At 40.2% G+C, this 20,149-nt stretch overlaps 1 protein-coding gene across 1 annotated transcript in view; it reads left to right on the plus strand.

The window, feature by feature from the left end:
* Positions 1 to 20,149, plus strand: part of GALNT9 (polypeptide N-acetylgalactosaminyltransferase 9) — a 589,226-nt gene that overhangs the window by 392,737 nt on the left and 176,340 nt on the right. The window contains exons 7-8 of the mRNA XM_044281849.1: positions 4,970 to 5,155; positions 16,680 to 16,817. Coding sequence (XP_044137784.1) covers positions 4,970 to 5,155; positions 16,680 to 16,817 — 324 coding nt within the window. The remainder of the gene's footprint in view (positions 1 to 4,969; positions 5,156 to 16,679; positions 16,818 to 20,149) is intronic.

Consider the following 20,149-nt stretch of genomic DNA (forward strand, 5'->3'; position numbering starts at 1 on the left):
GTCTTCAGCCCCTGCACAAGTGGCACATAACACAGTAGACTTACTGCACTACATACATATACTCACTGTACAGCACCTCAAGCAGTCTATGTTTATATAAAAAAAAATAGGAAACTCCCCAGTTTATTATTATAGACACGATTAAATAGCTGAGATGACTTCTAGGTATAGAGGAAAGCTAGCCAGTGTCCTCTTCTCCCCAGGACCTACCTTCTTAAAGTTGCTGCAGGGACCCCCATATTTAATCTGGTAGCATCTTGCTGCTGTGTGAGCAGGTAATAATTGAATGTATCCGTATGGTGGGCCCCCAAAATACATTTTACTGGTGGGCCCTAGGCACCCCTGTCCGACACTGCTGTTATCTCTGGATACAAGAAATGTACATACTGTGACCGAAAAATTGATTTAGCCAGCAAAGGAGGTCATATGGACAATCACAGTACATTAGTAAGTGTCTTGTATTAATTTTGTCTATATGATAAATTCCATTTGCTGAAGTGAGAAGTTCTTAAGAAAAATCATTACGAAAAATTTCCATCGCCAACAAGCGTTGTATCAGTACTGGTCAATGACAGTGTCACTGCCTCTTTTATTTCATGCACAGTGGTAGCAAATATGCCTGGGGTGTGCTGTGAGCCAGCTTTAGGAAGACACACATATGAATGGAGGGCACCAAATTTCATACATTAACGGTATTCTCAAGGCAACATGGCTTAGACATTTCAGATGACATCTGTCTTATGGACTGATGCCTGCAGATTTCTAGCCAATTAACAACAGCTGACTTATTTCAAGCAATCACCACAAATATACAAGTTAGAAAAAAAATTATGTAATGTGTAATATAGTACATACCTTCTTAAAGAGAACCAGTCCCCACAAAATGCAATGTGCAGGCAGCAGGAGGAACTGTGCAGATTGATATATAGTTTTATGGGAAAAGATTCAGTGAAACTTGCAATTCATATATTGAAATTTCAGTTCTTTCTGAGCTCAACTGTACACAGGGGCTGTCTCAGACTGATAGCATTCCCTGTATACACACACACAGGCGATCAATCAGTGATAAGACTGTCTATTGTGCTCAGAAAGAGCAGAAATCACTGTGAAAGGTGCACCACAATAATATGCAACCGACAACACTGGCTAATCCCTCAAGCTCGTGTTAAGAACTGAGACTTTAGCCAATGTATTCCTGTCAGGAACACATTGGAGCCCTTTTGCACCACCGTCAAGGTATCTAAGTGTGGCTTGGGTTCCTACCACTAGACTACCCACGGTGTGTGAACACGGTCCGAGAGGTGCTAAGATGCAACTTACAGCCAAGCTCCCACATACCTCCATAGTGCGATCACTCAGGCAGTGGGGGGAGATGAGGCTGTGAGTCCCACCTATAACAGGCCATGTGACACATGCTACCAGATGCAACAGAATGCCACCAGCAGTACGCAATGGCACATTCTAAACATATCAAGAAAAAAGACTGAAATAAAGTGGCCTAAATGGGAGAAAATGCTCAAAAACCCCAAACACTGTGGCATGTTTATAACCGGGGGAGCAGTTCCTCCGCATGTGATCCATTGCTAACGGCAATCCCCAGCAAAAATGCATACAATAGAGGATGTCAGCAGTGGACCACATGCACCACAATGGCATCCTATACAATATGGGATAATGTATGGATGCGAATATAAAAATACATAAATCACTGCGAAAGGTGCAGCACAATGATATGCACCCGACAACCTTGGCAATTTTTATATTCGCATCCACACATTATCCCATCTTGTGTAGGGTGCCTTTGTGGTACATGTGGTCCGCTGCTGACATCCTCCAATGTATGCATTTTTGCTGGGGATTGCCGTTAGCAATGATTCACATGCGGAGGAATTGCTCCCCCGGTTATAAACACGCCACAGTGTTTGGGGTTTTTGAGCATTTTCTCCCATTTAGGCCACTTTATTTCAGTGATTTTTCAGAAAGAGCAGAGCTTAGTATTAATGGATGAAATTACAAATTCGACTGAATATTTACCCATAAAACGATATCAATCTTCTCAGCTCCATTCTGAGCTTTAGTCTGCTGCATTTTCAAATAATACGTTTTTTAAATTCAAGAACTTATGAACATTTTGAATTGTATTTGATTCTTAAAAGCTCTGCTGAAGTCGATTGTATGGATACATACCTACCTGTATAAATAGCTCCACTGTTAACAAAGCACTTGACTTACCGATTACCTCCATGCAATTCCTCTACTATGAGAAAATCATTATTCTTTGTTTGCTGGCAATTTACTAGCAGATAAACTGCATGTTGTTTTTAATGTTGATGTTTTGATTTAACAAGTTTGTGCTAATCTCTGAGCTGCGGGAGACGCCTAGAGTTCTCTGTCGTACAGAGTGGGCTTCCAGCAGGGAGGGAGGCGGCTGTAGGTGGAAGTTCTGAATGCTCTTTTGATGATAACTTCAGTTTGCTTTGTGCTTGGGGCATCACTACAAGAACTTAATGCAAATGCGGCCCCTGATGCACGTTCTTTGCAAGTGTCTCCTCTATTTGCTCTTCTAACTGATTGATGTCTCAACAATTATATAGGATTGCTGTGTTTTTACTTCTCTGTTCCTCTGCTGCAGCATGTAAATATATGGAGTCAGAAAACGTTAACTTGATGAGCATATTAATTCTACACTAATCAAATTTGTTACCAATATCCCCCCCACAAAATCCCATTTCAGCAAATCCAAAACTTTCTGATTCCTCCCTTTGATCATTCAAAATGATGGCTATCAAAATGTATAGGTCAGAAGACAGAAAAAAAATATCTCCCACCCAAAAAATCATAATTTTTGATCATTTGTTATAAAAAATAAAATAAAAATCCAACAGTGCAGTGTGTTTTTAAAGAGGCTGTATGTTACCATCTTCTGCTGCCATCCATAGCCATACATTCTGCAGTCACTTTGTAAATATGAATACTTTATTGGTGTTAAAGAACTTGAAAGGGGTTGAATATAATGTTGGGCGCGAGTATTCGAATTGCAAATATTAATCGCGAATGTCGGCACTTTGAGAATTCGCAAATATTTAGAATATAGTTATATATATTGTATTTTCGAATATTCTAGATTTTTTTAAATCTGAGCCCATGATCCCTCCCTGCTTCTTCCTTGTGGGCCAATGGGAAGGCTGAAATGTCTTTGTCTGAGCTTAGCAACATCCCTAGCAGCCAATAGGAAAGTTGCCTACCCCTTACGATATAAGAAACTCCCCAGCAGCCATTTTCTGCAGTTTTATGGCGTTCTGAGAGAGAGAGAGAGAGAGAGAGAGCAGTTTCATTACTGTGCTCTGTGCTTTCCACATTGGATAGACAGTTAGTGTGTGAATATATACAGTACAGACCAAAAGTTTGGACACACCTTCTCATTCAAAGAGTTTACTTTATTTTCATGACTATGAAAATTGTAGATTCACACTGAAGGCATCAAAACTATGAATTAACACATGTGGAATTATATACATAACAAACAAGTGTGAAACAACTGAAAATGTGTCATATTCTAGGTTCTTCAATGTAGCCCCCTTTTGCTTTGATTACTGCTTTGCACACTCTTGGCATTCTCTTGATGAGCTTCAAGAGGTAGTCACCTGAAATGGTCTTCCAACAGTCTTGAAGGAGTTCCCAGAGATGCTTAGCACTTGTTGGCCCTTTTGCCTTCACTCTGCGGTCCAGCTCACCCCAAACCATCTCGATTGGGTTCAGGTCCGGTGACGGTGAAGGCCAGGTCATCTGGCGCAGCACCCCATCACTCTCCTTCATGGTCAAATAGCTCTTACACAGCCTGGAGGTGTGTTTGGGGTCATTGTCCTGTTGAAAAATAAATGATGGTCCAACTAAATGCAAACTGGATGGAATAGCATGCTGCTGCAAGATGCTGTGGTAGCCATGCTGGTTCAGTATGCCTTCAATTTTGAATAAATCCCCAACAGTGTCACGAGCAAAGCACTCCCACACCATCACATCTCCTCCTCCATGCTTCACGGTGGGAACCAGGCATGTAGAGTCCATTCGTTTACCTTTTCTGCGTCGCACAAAGACACGGTGGTTGGAACCAAAGATCTCAAATTTAGACTCATCAGACCAAAACACAGATTTCCATTGGTCTAATGTCCATTCCTTGTGTCACAAAGTAAATTTTTTGTAAAATTCAGCGAATCAGCCATTTTGAAGAACTCATCTCTACCAACTAAGGCCTCATGCACCTTGTATAATTACTCACCTGTATGCTCCTTTTGTTCTAGCCGAACTGCTATGGTGCTTCCAATCTATTAATCTCACTTCCCCATATGATTTCTACAGCTAATCATTGGCATCAGCTGTCATGTAAGGTAGTCAAGGAAATCATCACTGCAGTAGCAGTCTCTTGGCAGCCATGACATTTCTGACTACCTCATGTCAATCAACAATGAGACGAAAAGATGGTGGCAGCAGCGAGTAGCAACATTTCAGCTAATACATGTTTGAAAGGGGTTAGTATTAGATAAAACATGACTACTGGATTTACGTTGTTCACCTACATAGAGTACTGCCTCGATATTTAATTATTCTTAATTGACTCTGGATGGGTAAATTGGGCCAAGCCCACCATCAGGCATGCACCTATGTTTTTCTTGGCGTTCATAGATTGCTTTCCAATTTTTCTTACGCCGTGTGAGCACTTAGGTCAGTGCTTGACTGAAGCAATGATATGGTTTAGTCAGGGACATCATTGTTACAGCACCAAAAACAAACAGGGAGCACTGAAACATGATACACATCTCTTTATGTTATTATTATAAGATAATTTTAAAGTTTATTTTCTTGACATCTGTTTTCAGCTGTTAACAAAGGGGAGTTTAGAAAACCCCTTTAAGACTACAGATAATGATAAGATAATCTCAAAGTTCTCATTTTCTTGATATCTGTTTTCTAGGTTTGGCAGTGTGGGGGAAGTATGGAAGTTTTGCCTTGCTCAAGAGTTGCCCATATTGAACGCACAAAGAAGCCTTATAATAATGACATTGATTACTATGCAAAGCGTAACGCCCTACGTGCTGCAGAGGTCTGGATGGATGAGTTCAAGTCCCATGTTTATATGGCATGGAACATACCAATGACAGTAAGTTATATGTTGTTCATAGATAAGTGGTTTAATCATCATTAGATCTTTTATTTTATCTTATTTTGTATTTATTTTTTTGCTACATGATAGGACCAAAAGCAATAATCCAACCTAAAGGGGCCTGTAATCCAAAATGCAGTTTTGTTTTAACCAGACAACTTTTATTTGTTGTTAGATGCCATAGCAGTATGTGTGGCAATTGTATGATATGTAGTTGAGTAGTCATCTCATTGTCATCACAGACAGGTTTAGAATGACAGATATCACCTTTATATAGATAACACAGGATCCACCATTTACAATAGGTGATGGATACAACAATGACCTTTGCACAAGTCACAGTGCATGCCTAGAAAACTCTCCCATAGATGTTAACGAGGTTCCCAACAGACTATTCTGTCTGTGTCCCATGTGGCTGCTATAAAGCATATCTCTAAATTCTATTAACAGCTCAGGCAAGATGGCAGCCCCCAAAATCATGCTCAGGAAATAGAATAAAAAAAATCCACAGTGAGAAAGAAATAAAAAAATAATAATAGAAAAAAGGATATTTGTCACTATCTGATGGTGACACATTCTCCTTAAAGGGGTTATCTAGGAAAGATTTAAAATGGCTCCCAGATACCTGTCCTAGAATTTGAGCAGGGCTGGTTGCCTCCACTTCCAGAGTTGAGTAGGGGTGTGAGGGGGCGGAGCCATGTTGTAATCCTACCTACGATATGCCATCATGGCTGAGCAGCCTCACAGGAACGCTCACAAATAGTATGCTCTAGTGCCAGAGCACAGTGTAATGAGCCCTCAACCCTCTAGGCAGGTAACCAGCCCTGCTCACATTCTAGGACAGGTTACTGGGGGCCATTTTAAATTGTTTCCAGAAAACCTTTTTAGGCTTCTTTCTGTATACAATGTATAACTCATGGATACTTTAAACTAATGAGATGTATTGTTTAACATTGCCTAAAAGTCCACAAATGTAACCAGCATATTTATTTTGCATCATTTGCATTTTTATTTGCATCTAGCATATTTTCAATACATATAGTTTGTTGTTTTCAACATTTTTCTGTTCCTTTTTACTCCATGAATCATACTAATCAGGATCTGGAAACTATCAATAAGCTTATTTTACAGTTGTGTACTTTGAATAAGGTTTGTATATGGGCTGTGACTATGAACATCTCATTGACATCTTAAAACCTAACTCTACCTAATGAATGAGTGTTTACCAATAGTACAAGATCTCTAGCCCAAGACATAAGGGATGCAAAGGGTTCAGTTCGCAGCCAGCTGTGGTCGAGTATCGCGTGATCAATTAGGCCACAACTGCCTATAGTAAGTCTCTATTGTTATGAAATAATACAGTGCAGCCATTAACAATGATGACAGGCTATACAGTGCGGTCTTTATTAGTTAAATGAAGGGCAGCTGTGGCCTAATTGGCTGTCACCATGGGTCACGACTGTAATGTGTTGTCATACCCATAGATTCCTTTTCTTCCCCTGATCTTCCGATTCCACAATCATATACTTAATTTTGCTAACCTCTACAGTAGGTTACTGGTCAAACGCCTGTGGTTTACAAAATAACAGATGAAGTGGGAAAGGAGTATGGCTTTATAACTTCACATCCGGGCCATTTGCCCCCTTCCTGACCAGGCCTAATTTTGCAAATCTGACATATATCACTTTATGTGGTAATAACTTTGGAACACTTACTTGTCCAAACCATTCACAGATTGCTTTCTCGTGACACATTGTACTTCATGACAGTCATAAATTTTAGTCAATATATTTTACCTTTATTTAACCCCTTCCCGACTGCAATCCGTTTATATACGTGATATTGGCACATGCCCCGTGCAGCTTTCATGTCTATAAACGTCAAGCCAGTTCTTTAATCCAAGCGCTGAAAAGCGCTTGGATTAAAGCTTCTGCCCCTGCCCTGCTGCTGTCATGGACAGCATACAGTTCAGTAATGCCGGCAAGGGACCAATCAGAGTGGCCCCTTGCCGGCAATCGATCCGATTGGTTAGTCTATGCAGTAGACAGCGGCATCCATGGGGTTAATAGAGAGAGGGGGCAGTGGAATCCATGGGGTTAATAGAGGCAGGGGGCTCCCTCTCTCCACCATCGTGGCTGCCGCGCTGCGATGACAGCACTCGATGGTTGCCATGGCAACCGGATGCTTTGCACCTACAGGGTATCTGATAGTATTATACTTTGCAATGCAAGAGCATTGCAAAGTATAGTACAGCCATCAGCCCCACTGGATCTTCATGATCCAAGAGGGACTTGCTAAAAAAAAAAAGTGAAAATAATAAAAGTAAAAAAAAAATAAAAAAAAATTGCCTTTTCCTATAAAAAATAAAAAAAATACACATATTAGGCATCACCACGTCCGTCTCTATTAATATATCACAAGATAGACCCTGTACGATAAACACCATAAAAAAATAAAAACTGTGTAAAAAAAGCCATTTTTGTCACCTTACATCACAAAAAGTGCAACAGCAAGCGATCAAAAAGGTGTATATCAAACAAAAGGGTACCAATAAAACCATCACCTCATCACGCAAAAAATGTGACCCTACATAAGAAAATCGCTGAAAAAAACTATAGTTCTTAGAACATTGAGACACTAAAACATAATTTTAAATAAAAAAAGTGTACATATTAGGTATTGCCACATCCGTAATAACCTGCTCGATAAAAATATCACATGACCTAACCCCTCAGATGAACACCGTAAAAAAAAATAAACTGTGCCAAAAAAGCCATTTTTGTCACCTTACATCACAAAAAGTGCAACAGCAAGCGATCAAAAAGGCTTATGACCCCCAAAATAGTACCAATCAAACCATCACCTCACCCCGCAAAAAATGATACCCTATTTAAGACAATCGCCCAAAAAATAAAACAGCTATGGCTCTCAGACTATGGAGACACTAAAACATCATTTTTTTGGTTTCAGAAATGCTATTATTGTGTAAAACTTAAATAAAAAAAAGTATACATATTAGGTATTGCCACATCCATAACGATCTGCTCTATAAAACTGTCACATGACCCAACCCCTCAGACAAACGCTGTAAAAATAAATAAATTAAAACTGTTCCAAAACAGCCAATTTTTTGGTCACCTTGCCCCATAAAGTGTAATAATGAATGATCAAAAAATCCTATGTACCCAAAAATGATACCAATAAAATCCTCAACTCTTTCTGTAAAAAAAACCTGCACAAGACGATCGGCAGAAAAATAAAAAACATATGGCGTACAGAAAATGGACACACAAAAACATAATTTCTTTTTCAAAAATGCTTCATTATGTAAAACTGAAACAAAAAAAACTAGAAACAAGAAAATAGACATATCATTGCGTCCGTAACAACCTGCTCTATAAAAATAGCACATGATCTACCCTGTCAGATGAATCTTGTAAAAAAAAAAAAAAAGAAAACGGTGCCAATTTTTTCGGTTACCTTGCCTCACAAAAAACTTTATATAGAGGAATTAAAAATCATGTGTACCCCAAAATAGTACCAATAAAACTGGCACCTTATCCCCTAGGTTCCAAAATAGGGTCACTTTTTGGGAGTTTCTACTGTATGGGTGCATCAGGGGGGCTTTAAATGGCATCTAAAACCAGTCCAGCAAAATCTGCCTTCCAAAAACCATACAGCGTTCCTTTCCTTCTGCGCCCTGCCGTGCGTCCTTACATCAGTTTACGACCACATGTGGGGTGTTTCTGTAAACCGCAGAATCAGGGTAATAAATATTGAGTTTTGTTTGGCTGTTAACCCTCAATGTGTTAAAGAAAAGAATGTAATAAAATGGAAAATCTGACAAAAAAGTGAAATTTAGAAATTTTATCTCCATTTTCCTTTAATTCTTGTGGAACACCTAAAGGGTTAACAAAGTTTGTAAAATCAGTTTTGAGTAACTTGAGTGGTGCAGTTTCTACAATGGGGTCATTTATGAAGGGTTTCCACTTTGTAAGCCCCACAAAGTGACTTTAGATCTGAACTGGTCCTTAAAAAGTGGGTTTTGGAAATTTTCTTAAAAATTTTAAGAATTGCTTCTAAACTTCTAAGCCTTCTAACATCCTAAAAAAATAAAATGACATTTCCAAAATGATGCCAACATAAAGTAGACATATGGGAAATGTTAAGTAATAAATATTTTATTAGGTATGACTTTCTGTTTTAGAAGCAGAGAAATTGAAATTTAGAACATTTAGAATTTTTCAAAATTTTTGGTAAATTTGAGATTTTTTCATAAATAAAGGTGAAATACATTGACTCAAATTTTTGACTATCATGAAGTACAATATGTCACGAGAAAACAATCTCAGAATGGCTTGGATAAATAAAAGTGTTCCAAAGCTATTACAATATAAAGTGATACATGTCAGATTTGTAAATTTTGACCTGGGTCACTGTCAGAAGCGGACACCGTATATAGAAAAATAAAATTTTATGTCACAGAACAATTTTAGAAACGCACACGTTACATAGCAGATGTGGGCCTGGTCAGGTGCACTGGATGTCAATAATATTTTAGAGCTGCACACACTTTAAACAGGAGGTGTGGCGTTGATAATTTAACTGTCTGCTGGTGACACCGTCTACGGAAAAACTGCACTGGATGTCATTGATATTTTAAGGATGAGCACACTTTAAACAGGAGATGTGGCGCAGATAATTTAACTGTCCGCAGGGGACACCGTCTATGGAAAAACTGCACTGGATGTCACTGATATTTTAGGATGCGCACAATTTACACAGGAGGTATGGTGTAAATAATTAAACTGTCCACAGAGGTCTATTACACAGTATTTTGCACAGGATAGAAGTGAATTGGGCTGCATGAAAATCGAAAGCGTCCGCAAGCAAATGCGGATGTGTTGCGATTTTCACATATAGTTTCTAGGTGACGATCGGGATGAGGACCCAATCATTATTATTTTCCCTCCCTCCCTCACACATTTACCCTCCCTCACCTGGCCGCTTGTAGGCACACACAACCCCTCTCTCCCAAAGTACCTATACAAAGCTCCAGTGTCCATGCAGAAAGAAAGCTCTGTCCTATACACATTTGGTCATGTGACCATTAACCCCTTTACGACATCCGCCGTAAATGTACAGCACATGTTGGGTCTTTAAAGATGGTGCCCGCTATGCAGTGGAGCGGGTGCTATTGCAACTGGGTGCCTGCTGTTTCATACAACAGGTACCTGAGGCCAATGTCCACAATTTTCAGTAATGCTGACCTGGACATTTAACCACTCAGATGCTATGATCAAATGTCACCACGGCATCTGAGAGTGTTAAAAACTGGAAGAGCGGGCTTCCTGTTCAGGCACGCTTTCTCCCATCAGAAATTCTTGAAAGCACCCTTTTCTAAAAATGAGCCGCACCCTGTACTAGGCTTCAAGGCTCATTATTAGCATATCCCAGTTCAGGCCACTAGGTGGCAGCACTGAACTGTGATACAGTGATTTCTATAAAGAATAATGAAGCATTATTCTGTATAAGTTGCAATCTGATGATTGAAAATTGTGGTCCACTTTGGGATCTAACAAAAAGAAAAAAAGAAGTAAAAACAATTTTGAAAATATTTAAAATTCAATTCAAATCACCCCCCCCCCCCTTCCCTAAAATAAAAATAAACAACAACAAAAACATATTATGGACATTTCCGCAATATATATAATACAATATTAAAAAAGTTAGCCCATATGGTAAATGGCATAAAAAAAAGTCATACACATCCCCAAAATGGTATTGCCAAAAACAACAGATCGTCCTGTAAACAATGAGCCCCACACACATCTCCGTAGACATAATTAAAATGGAAAGGAAAAAAAGTTTTTTGCAAAGTGAGTCCTGACGTTTATAACACTGACTAAGGCTATGCTTGCTGCAGTGAGCGGGCCTATAGAGGTCCTGAGTGGGGGTGGAGGGGGGTGGCGGGTGTGCTGTTAGGGTTGCCACCTTTTCCAACAAAAAATACTGTTTACACAAACGAAAAAGGTTGGCATGGATTAACACACATGTTATTTGATCATATTTTATGTTTTACTCAATTTTATTTTCAATAAAATCTCGGTTTTCACACTGTTTATTTAGCCTCTATTTTTTATATGTTTCTGTCTGGATTTAAACTCACAACCATCTACATTAAAGGCAAAAACCTTAACCACTGAGCTATAGATTTCCATGTTAAACTGCTGAAAATATATTATGGCCAAAAACCTCTGTACTAGTTTCCTATGCAGTATGCATTCATATATATCAGAAGTATAATTTATATACTGTATTTTTCACCCCATAAGATGCATTTTTCCCCCAAAAGTGTGAGAAAATGCCCCTGTGTCTTGTGGGGCGAATACTAATGCGCTCATTAGTACCAGAGGACTGGGAAGCGGTGAAGGCTCTGTACTCACCACTTTCTGGTCCTTGGCTGTCAGCTGTGAATGCTGCGCATAGCGTGAGTGCGCGCTGTGACTTCATGCTGTCCGCGTTGAGTCACAGCACAGCCGACAGCAGGAAGAAGACAGAGCGCACTGGAGGTGAGGAGCGGCAGCATCCAGGAGAGGGAAGTGTTTTTTTATTTTTTATTTGCTGTGTGGCACTGGGGCTCATACTGGGGGCCTAATAAATGGCACTGGGGGCATAATAATTGGCACTGAAGGCATAATAAATTGCACTGGGCATAATAAATGGCACTGGAGGCATATAAAAATGGCACTGGGGGCTCATAAATGGCATGGGGGGCTCATAACTGGCATGGGGCTAATAATGGGGGCTCATAACTGGTATGGGGGCTTATTGGGGCTCATAAATGGCATGGGGGCTCATAATGGGGGCTCATAAATGGCATTGGGGGCTGAACTGAGGCATGGGGATCTGATCTGAGGTCTTATCAACATTGGGGTTCTGATCTGAGGTCTGATTAACCACCTCCCGTCCGCCCATAGACTAAAAACGTCAGGGAGGTGGTTCTCTATTTCTGAATGGACGTTCCTGAACGTCCATTCAGAAACTGCAGCTGCACGCTAATCGTGCAGCTGCAGATCGGGTTGCCCGCTGTCAGTGACAGCAGGGCAACCCTTAGAGAAGGCAGGGACAGTGCCCAAGTGTACCTGCCTTCTAGATCGATGTATACACAGCGCTCACCGTCCTAATAAGCGTACATTTCCAAAATGATGCCAACATAAAGTAGATATATGGGGAATGTTAAGTAATAAATATTTTATGAGGTATCACTTTCTGTTTTAAAAGCAGAGAAATAAAAATTTTGAAAATTGCGAATTTTTCAATTTTTTTTAAAAATTTGAGATTTTTTCATAAGTAAAGGTGAAAAATATTGACTCAAATTTATGACTAGCATGAAGTACAATGTGTCACGAGAAAACAATCTCTGAATGGCTTGGATAGGTAAAAGCGTTCCAAAGTTATTACCACGAAAAGGGAGATATGTCAGATTTGCTAAATTAGGCCTGGTCAGGAAGGGGGCAAATCGCCCAGATGTGAAGTGGTTAAGGGGCTTATTAACATTGGGGGTCTGATTGGGGCTGTCAGATGAGGTCGGATTAACATTGGGTGTCTGGAGCTGGCCTGATCTGAGATCTAATGAAAAATATTTTTTTCTTATTGTCACCCTCTAAAACCTAGGTGCGTCTTATGGGCCGGTGCGTCTTATAGGGCAAAAAATACAGTATTTTTTTTTTGTAATTCTATATTTATTTGTGCCATACATTTTTTTTACAATTACTATAAAAAATAAAAAATAAAATGATACTTCTGCTGTATATGAATACCTAATACATGACAACTACTGAGATTTTTTTGTGACAGTTTAACATTGAGCTCTACTTGCCTTTAATATAGATGGTTGTGAGTTTGAATCAGGACAAAAACATTTCAAAAATAAAAGCTAAATAAGACTTAAATGCACAGGGTGTCCCCAAGCATACTGACAATGCTTGTGGATACCCCCTTCATGTTCATACCATATATGGAGTCAGAGGAGGGACTCCCAACTCTTCAATAACAGTACAGAGTTTTCCCCAACCCGACTGAAGCAGGGGGCCCTGGGCAATTGCTTAGTTTGCCGGCCCTGGCTATGGTCCCTGCTGTGCTTGCGAGCAGGCTCTAACTTTAAAGACTCAACCAGCACCATACATGTGCAGTGCTGGTTAGGAAGGGGTTATTGCATCTCTATTGTGGCAGCACCCTAATAGCACCTGTCATAAAGTAATGTGTCCAGCCATGTCTTAATGAGAGAGGCTTTTTTTTTATACAAGCTATGGTTAATAAATCTAATGCCCAAAGATATACCCACATATTAGAGTATATGACCTGAAAAAATACTTATATCTCTGACCTGCTTTCTCGATGCATCCCCACATAATCTCCGATCCTCACCGGACCTCCTCAACTGTTCTCCTCTCATCTGTTCGTCACACAATCGACTACAAGATTTGTCACGTGCCTCGTGTCACATTGGACTCTCCCCCAACATCCAAACCTTCAAGAGTAACCTGGAAAACCCAACTTTTCAGGAAAGCCTACCACTTGTAATAGCATGCTGCCACCACACAGTCATATGAGCAGCCTACACCCTCACCTACTGTGTTCTCCCTTTCACTTATAGATTGTAAGCTCTTGCGGGCAGGGTCCTCTACCGCTCTGTAAAAGTCTGTTAATAGTCTGTTTATTATATTTTGAAATTGTGTAACCCCATCTTGATATACAGTGCCATGGAATTAATGATGCTTTAAAATAAATAATAATAATAATAATAATAATAATACTTTAGAGCAGATCTTGGTAAATGCAACTACAGGCATATCACTTTTTACTTACATGTAGTGTCTTAAACATGAGGTTCCATATTACACAGCAATCAGCAAAACATCCCTCATTTCAATGTCTTGGGAGCATACAATGTGTTTCTTGTGTGTACTTACATATATTATTAATAAAAATCAAACCAATCCATGCAAAAGCTAGTACTAGAAATAAAACCTGGCAGGGAAAGTGTAAATTTAGATGTGTGATATGTCCCACATAACAGATGCGTGGCATTTGCACTCTGTACATGAATAAATAACACCCTTACCAAGTAAAAATGGAACAAAACAAAATGATCAATATTTGATTTGCCTAAATGTGTTGTGCTTTGGAATCTTGTAAGGCAAGGCACCTTAGATTTCAGTATTACACTGCTGGTCATTCTGTCGTTTTTTTTTTAAATCTATACACACTGACCAAAAATATAGACGCAACACTTTTGGTTTTGCTCCCATTTTGCATAAGCTAAACTGAAAGATCTGAAACATTTTCTACATACACAAAGACCCATTACTCTCAAATATTGTTCACAAATCTGTCTAAATCTGTGTTAGTGAGCACTTCTCCTTTGCCGAGATAATCCAGCCCACCTCACAGGTATGGCATATCAAGGTGCTGATTAGACAGCATGAATATTGCACAGGTAAGCCTTAGACTGCCCACAATAAGAGTCCACTCTGAAATGTGCAGTTTGATCACATAGCACAATGCTACAGATGTCGCAATATTTGAGGGATCGTGCAATTGGCATACTGACTGCAGGAATATCTACCAGAGCTGTTGCCCATGCAATGAATGTTCATTTCTCTACCATAAGCCATCTCCAAAGGCATTTCAGAGAATTTGGGAGTGCATCCAACCGGCCTCTCAATCGCAGACCACGTGTAACCACACTAGCCCAGGACCTCCACATCCATCATGTTCACTTCCATCGTCTGAGACCAGCCACGCAGACAGCTGCATCAACAATCGGTTTGCATAACCAAATAATTTCTGCACAAACTGACGGATTCTGTGACTATCTTTGTAACTGCTTTATTCTTTGTTACCAAGAAATTGTACAATCATTCTTTGTTCTGTGAAACATCAGTAATAAAAACTAATAAAAATAAAAAAAGTAACCGACTTGAGTGGGCAAATGCTCACATTCAATGGCGTCCGGCACGTTGGAGAGGCGTTCTGTTCACAGATGAGTCCCGGTTTTCACTGTTCAGGGCAGATGGCAGACAGTGTATTGCACTGGTGAGGAAAATGGCGGCCACAGCAGATACTGACTGGTTTTTTGAAACCCCCAGTAAGGCAAAGGTGTGCATATTTCAAAGTGGTATCAGCACCTTGATATGCCACACTTGTGAGGTGGGATAGATTATCTTGGCAGAGGAGAAGTGCTCACTAACACAGATTTAGACATATTTGTTAACAGTATTTAAGAGTAATGGGTCTTTTGTGTATGTAGAAATTGTTTCAGATCTTTGAGTTCAGCTCATGCAAAATGGGAGCAAAACCGAAAGTGTTGCATTTATATTTTTATTCAGTGTATATAAAGAAGGACGTATATATGTGTGTGTGTATGTTCTGCGATCACTCAAAAACACAACCATCGATTTCAACGAAACTTGGCATACACATCCCTTGCTATCTGGAAGGAAATCTTGTGGGGGTCACAGCTCTCTAGGACGTACCGTTCCTGAGATATTCCCAAAAAATTACCTGCATTAGCCAATGCAAGCCTGCAAGTCTTTCTCTTTATATCCCAACTGCCATACACATGGTCACATGTCCCATTATCAGCCAATAGAAGCTCACACGCCCTTAGTCTCCACATACACACAGTTTTACTCCAGGTTTCCATAACAACACAGTCATTTTCTTCACTGCTGTAGGTTAGCTTTAGGCTAGGGCTACACGACAACATGTTGTCGCATGACACATAGGGCACAACTACATTGCTACATGTGTTGCGCAAATTTTTTTATAATGATAGTCTATGGTGTTGCACCATAGCCTATCATTATAAAAATTGTTGAGACAAATGTATCGTCGTGTAGCCCTAGCATTAAAGGGGCAAGGCACTGTGGAAGTCACTGTTAAAGGGGCGGGCACTGTGGAGGTCACTGTTAAAGAGGCATTCACTGTGGATGTTACTGTTAAGGGGGCAGGCCACTGTGGAGGTCACTGTTAAGGCAGCAGGGTACTGTGAGGTCACTGTTAAGAGAGCGGGTTACTGTGGAGGTCACCGTTTAGGTGGGCGGGCCTTTGAGGAGGTCACTGTCAAGGGAGCGGGGACCTGTGAAACTTACTGTTAAAGGAGCAGGCTGCTGTGAAGGTCAAAGTTAAGGTTGGGCTGCTGTTGAGGTCACATTTTAAAGTGGTGGGGCACTGTGGGGGGGGGGGGGGCACTGTTAAGGGATAGGGGACTGTGGAGTTCACTGTTACAGGGGCAGGGTGCTGTAGAGGTCACTGTTATGGGGATACTGTTGATATCTTTTAATGACACACACAAATATTAAATTAAATACAGTAGATGAAATATGCCTGTGCGAAGCCGTGTCCTTCTGCTAGTGGTGCATAAACATACAGCAATTTTTGTATAGTGTTGCTACAATAACTAACTGCAGTATAAAACAGAAACCTGATATCTGGTCTTATTTTCTCTTAAAAGAACCCTGGGGTGGACTTTGGTGATGTTACTGAAAGACTGGCTCTTCGACATAAACTGCAGTGTCGTAGTTTCAAATGGTACCTGGAAAATGTATATCCAGAAATGAGGATTTACAATAATACTATTAACTATGGTGAGGTAAGAAAATCTTGTAATAAAAAATATTACTATGTAAAGCTGTGAACTTAAGTTATATGTATGTCTAAATTAACCTAAATTAAACAATAACAGGCAACTGGATCAGAAAAACAAGTACACTGTAACTTAATCCATCTCTTATAAACTGTCCACAGTAGAGATCCAAATCTCAGGTCCCATAAATAGCAATATTTTTTTTGGAAGATACAATTGTGTTAAAATGAAATGGGTCCTCCAAATGTCTGAAGACATCAGAAAAGCAGCCAAATGTACCTAAATGCTCCACAGAGAATGCCATCATTCCCCTAGAAGTAGTCATTTTTCATTTTTATAATCTTACCCAGCTCTGTATAGCACAGTTGTTTTAAAGGGGCTGTGTTACTTCATCAGTAGCATTCATTATGTAGAGAAAGTTAATATAAGCCACTTACTAATGTATTGTGATTGTCCATAGTGCTTCCTTTGCTGCCTGGATTCATTTTTCCATCACATTATACACTACTTGTTTCTGTGGTTACGACCACCCTGCAATCCATAAGTGATAGCCGTGTTTGCACACTATAGGAAAAAGCACCGGCCTTTGTGACCTCCCTTGGTCCAGACTACCAGAGAGGCCGACACTTTTTCCCATTGTGTGCAAGCTCACGTCATTGAACCCCTCAGGTGCTGCGTTCAACGCTGATCGTGACATCTGACAGTCATATTGAGGCATCTTAGGGTTTAATTAGGCCTTCGCAGCCAACTTGATTGAAAAAATTTGCCAAATCTTGCGCGCATCAATGTGATGACGTCACGCTGGCCAGGCACAGTGACGTCATCATTGATTTGCTGCTATTTTTATGTCTAGGCTTCGTGTAGTTTTTCACACTATTAAGTAATTAGAATATGTTGCAAACTGTTAGATTTAACAAAAAATTCTTAATATGCCACTACACTGGGGTATATTACTAATCCCTCACACTGAGGAAATTGTTCAAATGCTATTCAATAAAAATCTACCATTTCTAGTTTTCTGTTTCTATGCAAATCTATACAATGAATGGTTGCAATCTGCAAAAAAAAAAAATATTGTACATACAGTAGCTTTAATCTGCAGTCATACTTCCTTGTACCTGCTCACTTTTTCGGCAACATACAGTACATTTAGTAGAAGTTAGTGTGACTGTATGATCAGTTAACATAGGACTGAAATATGGTTGCAGAAATATAAATATACAGTGGAGGAAATAATTATTTGACCCCTCACTGATTTTGTAAGTTTGTCCAATGACAAAGAAATGAAAAGTCTCAGAACAGTATCATTTCAATGGTAGGTTTATTGTAACAGTGGCAGATAGCACATCAAAAGGAAAATCGAAAAAATAACTTTAAATAAAAGATAGCAACTGATTTGCATTTCATTGAGTGAAATAAGTATTTGAACCCTCTAACAAAAAAAGACTTAATACTTGGTGGAAAAACCCTTGTTTGCAAGCACAGAGGTCAAACGTTTCTTGTAATTGATGACCAAGTTTGCGCACATTTTAGGAGGAATGTTGGTCCACTCCTCTTTGCAGATCATCTCTAAATCCCTAAGGTTTCGAGGCTGTCTCTGTGCAACTCTGAGCTTGAGCTCCCTCCATAGGTTTTCGATTGGATTAAGGTCCGGAGACTGACTAGGCCACTCCATGACCTTAATGTGCTTCTTCTTGAGCCACTCCTTTGTTGCCTTTGCTGTATGTTTTGGGTCATTGTCGTGCTGGAACACCCATCCACGACCCATTTTCAGTTTCCTGGCAGAGGGAAGGAGGTTGTCGCTCAGGATTTCACGATACATGGCTCCGTCCATTTTCCCGTTTATGCGAATAAGTTGTCCTGTGCCCTTAGCAGAAAAACACCCCCAAAGCAAAATGTTTCCACCCCCATGCTTGACGGTGGGGACGGTGTTTTGGGGGTCATAGGCAGCATTTTTCTTCCTCCAAACACAGCGAGTTGAGTTAATGCCAAAGAGCTCTATTTTGGTCTCATCAGACCACAGCACCTTCTCCCAGTCACTCTCTGAATCATTCAGGTGTTCATTGGCAAACTTCAGACGGGCCTGCACATGTGCCTTCCTGAGCAGGGGGACCTTGCGAGCCCTGCAGGATTTTAATCCATTGCGGTGTAATGTGTTTCCAATGGTTTTCTTGGTGACTGTGGTCCCTGCTAATTTGAGGTCATTAACTAACTCCTCCCGTGTAGTTCTAGGATGCTTTTTCACCTTTCTCAGAACCATTGACACCCCACGAGGTGAGATCTTGCGTGGAGCCCCAGAGCGAGGTCGATTGATGGTCATTTTGTGCTCCTTCCATTTTCGAACAATCGCACCAACAGTTGTCACCTTCTCTCCCAGCTTCTTGCTAATGGTTTTGTAGCCCATTCCAGCCTTGTGCAGGTCTACAATTTTGTCTCTGACATCCTTGGACAGCTCTTTGGTCTTTCCCATGTTGGAGAGTTTGGAGTCTGCTTGATTGATTGATTCTGTGGACAGGTGTCTTTTATACAGGTGACTAGTTAAGACAGGTGTCCTTAATGAGGGTGACTAATTGAGTAGAAGTGTCTAACCACTCTGTGGGAGCCAGAACTCTTAATGGTTGGTAGGGGTTCAAATACTTATTTCACTCAATGAAATGCAAATCAGTTGCTATCTTTTATTTAAAGTTATTTTTTCGATTTTCCTTTTGATGTGCTATCTGCCACTGTTACAATAAACCTACCATTGAAATGATACTGTTCTGAGACTTTTCATTTCTTTGTCATTGGACAAACTTACAAAATCAGTGAGGGGTCAAATAATTATTTCCTCCACTGTATATGTGTGTATATATATATAATACGCTCAGCCATTTTGGATTCTGCTATTTTCCAGTGCGCTTAGTGCAGAGAGAGATATCGGCAGGCGCTAGGGACAGTGCTAGGAAAGACTTCATTGTGCTAAAAAAAACTATTTACAAGTTCAGGGAAAGATTAGTCAAGGTGTAGGGAAAGGATAGGGAGGTATCATCCACGCTATAAAAGGAGAACAGTGCAATAGGAGTGATTCTATTATACCTTGCTGCACTTTTTGGGGATCCAAATAGCTTTTAGGTTGTTTGCACTATATGATACATCACTAATTCCAGCAAACCTTGCTTGTGATTGGGGTGCAAGTTCTGTGATACAGCCATTTATGGGTGTATTAATAGGAAAGATACGTACATCCTATTAGGTGACAGGCCCTTCAAAGGGAAATGTTTCTGTTGCAAGCAGCGGAAGAAGGGAGGGTGGCAGCAGGAGTCGCAGCGAGAGGCCTGAGCTCCCGGTTTTCATCAAGT

Source organism: Bufo gargarizans, chromosome 1 (genome assembly GCF_014858855.1).
Source record: "Bufo gargarizans isolate SCDJY-AF-19 chromosome 1, ASM1485885v1, whole genome shotgun sequence".
NCBI lineage: Eukaryota > Metazoa > Chordata > Amphibia > Anura > Bufonidae > Bufo > Bufo gargarizans.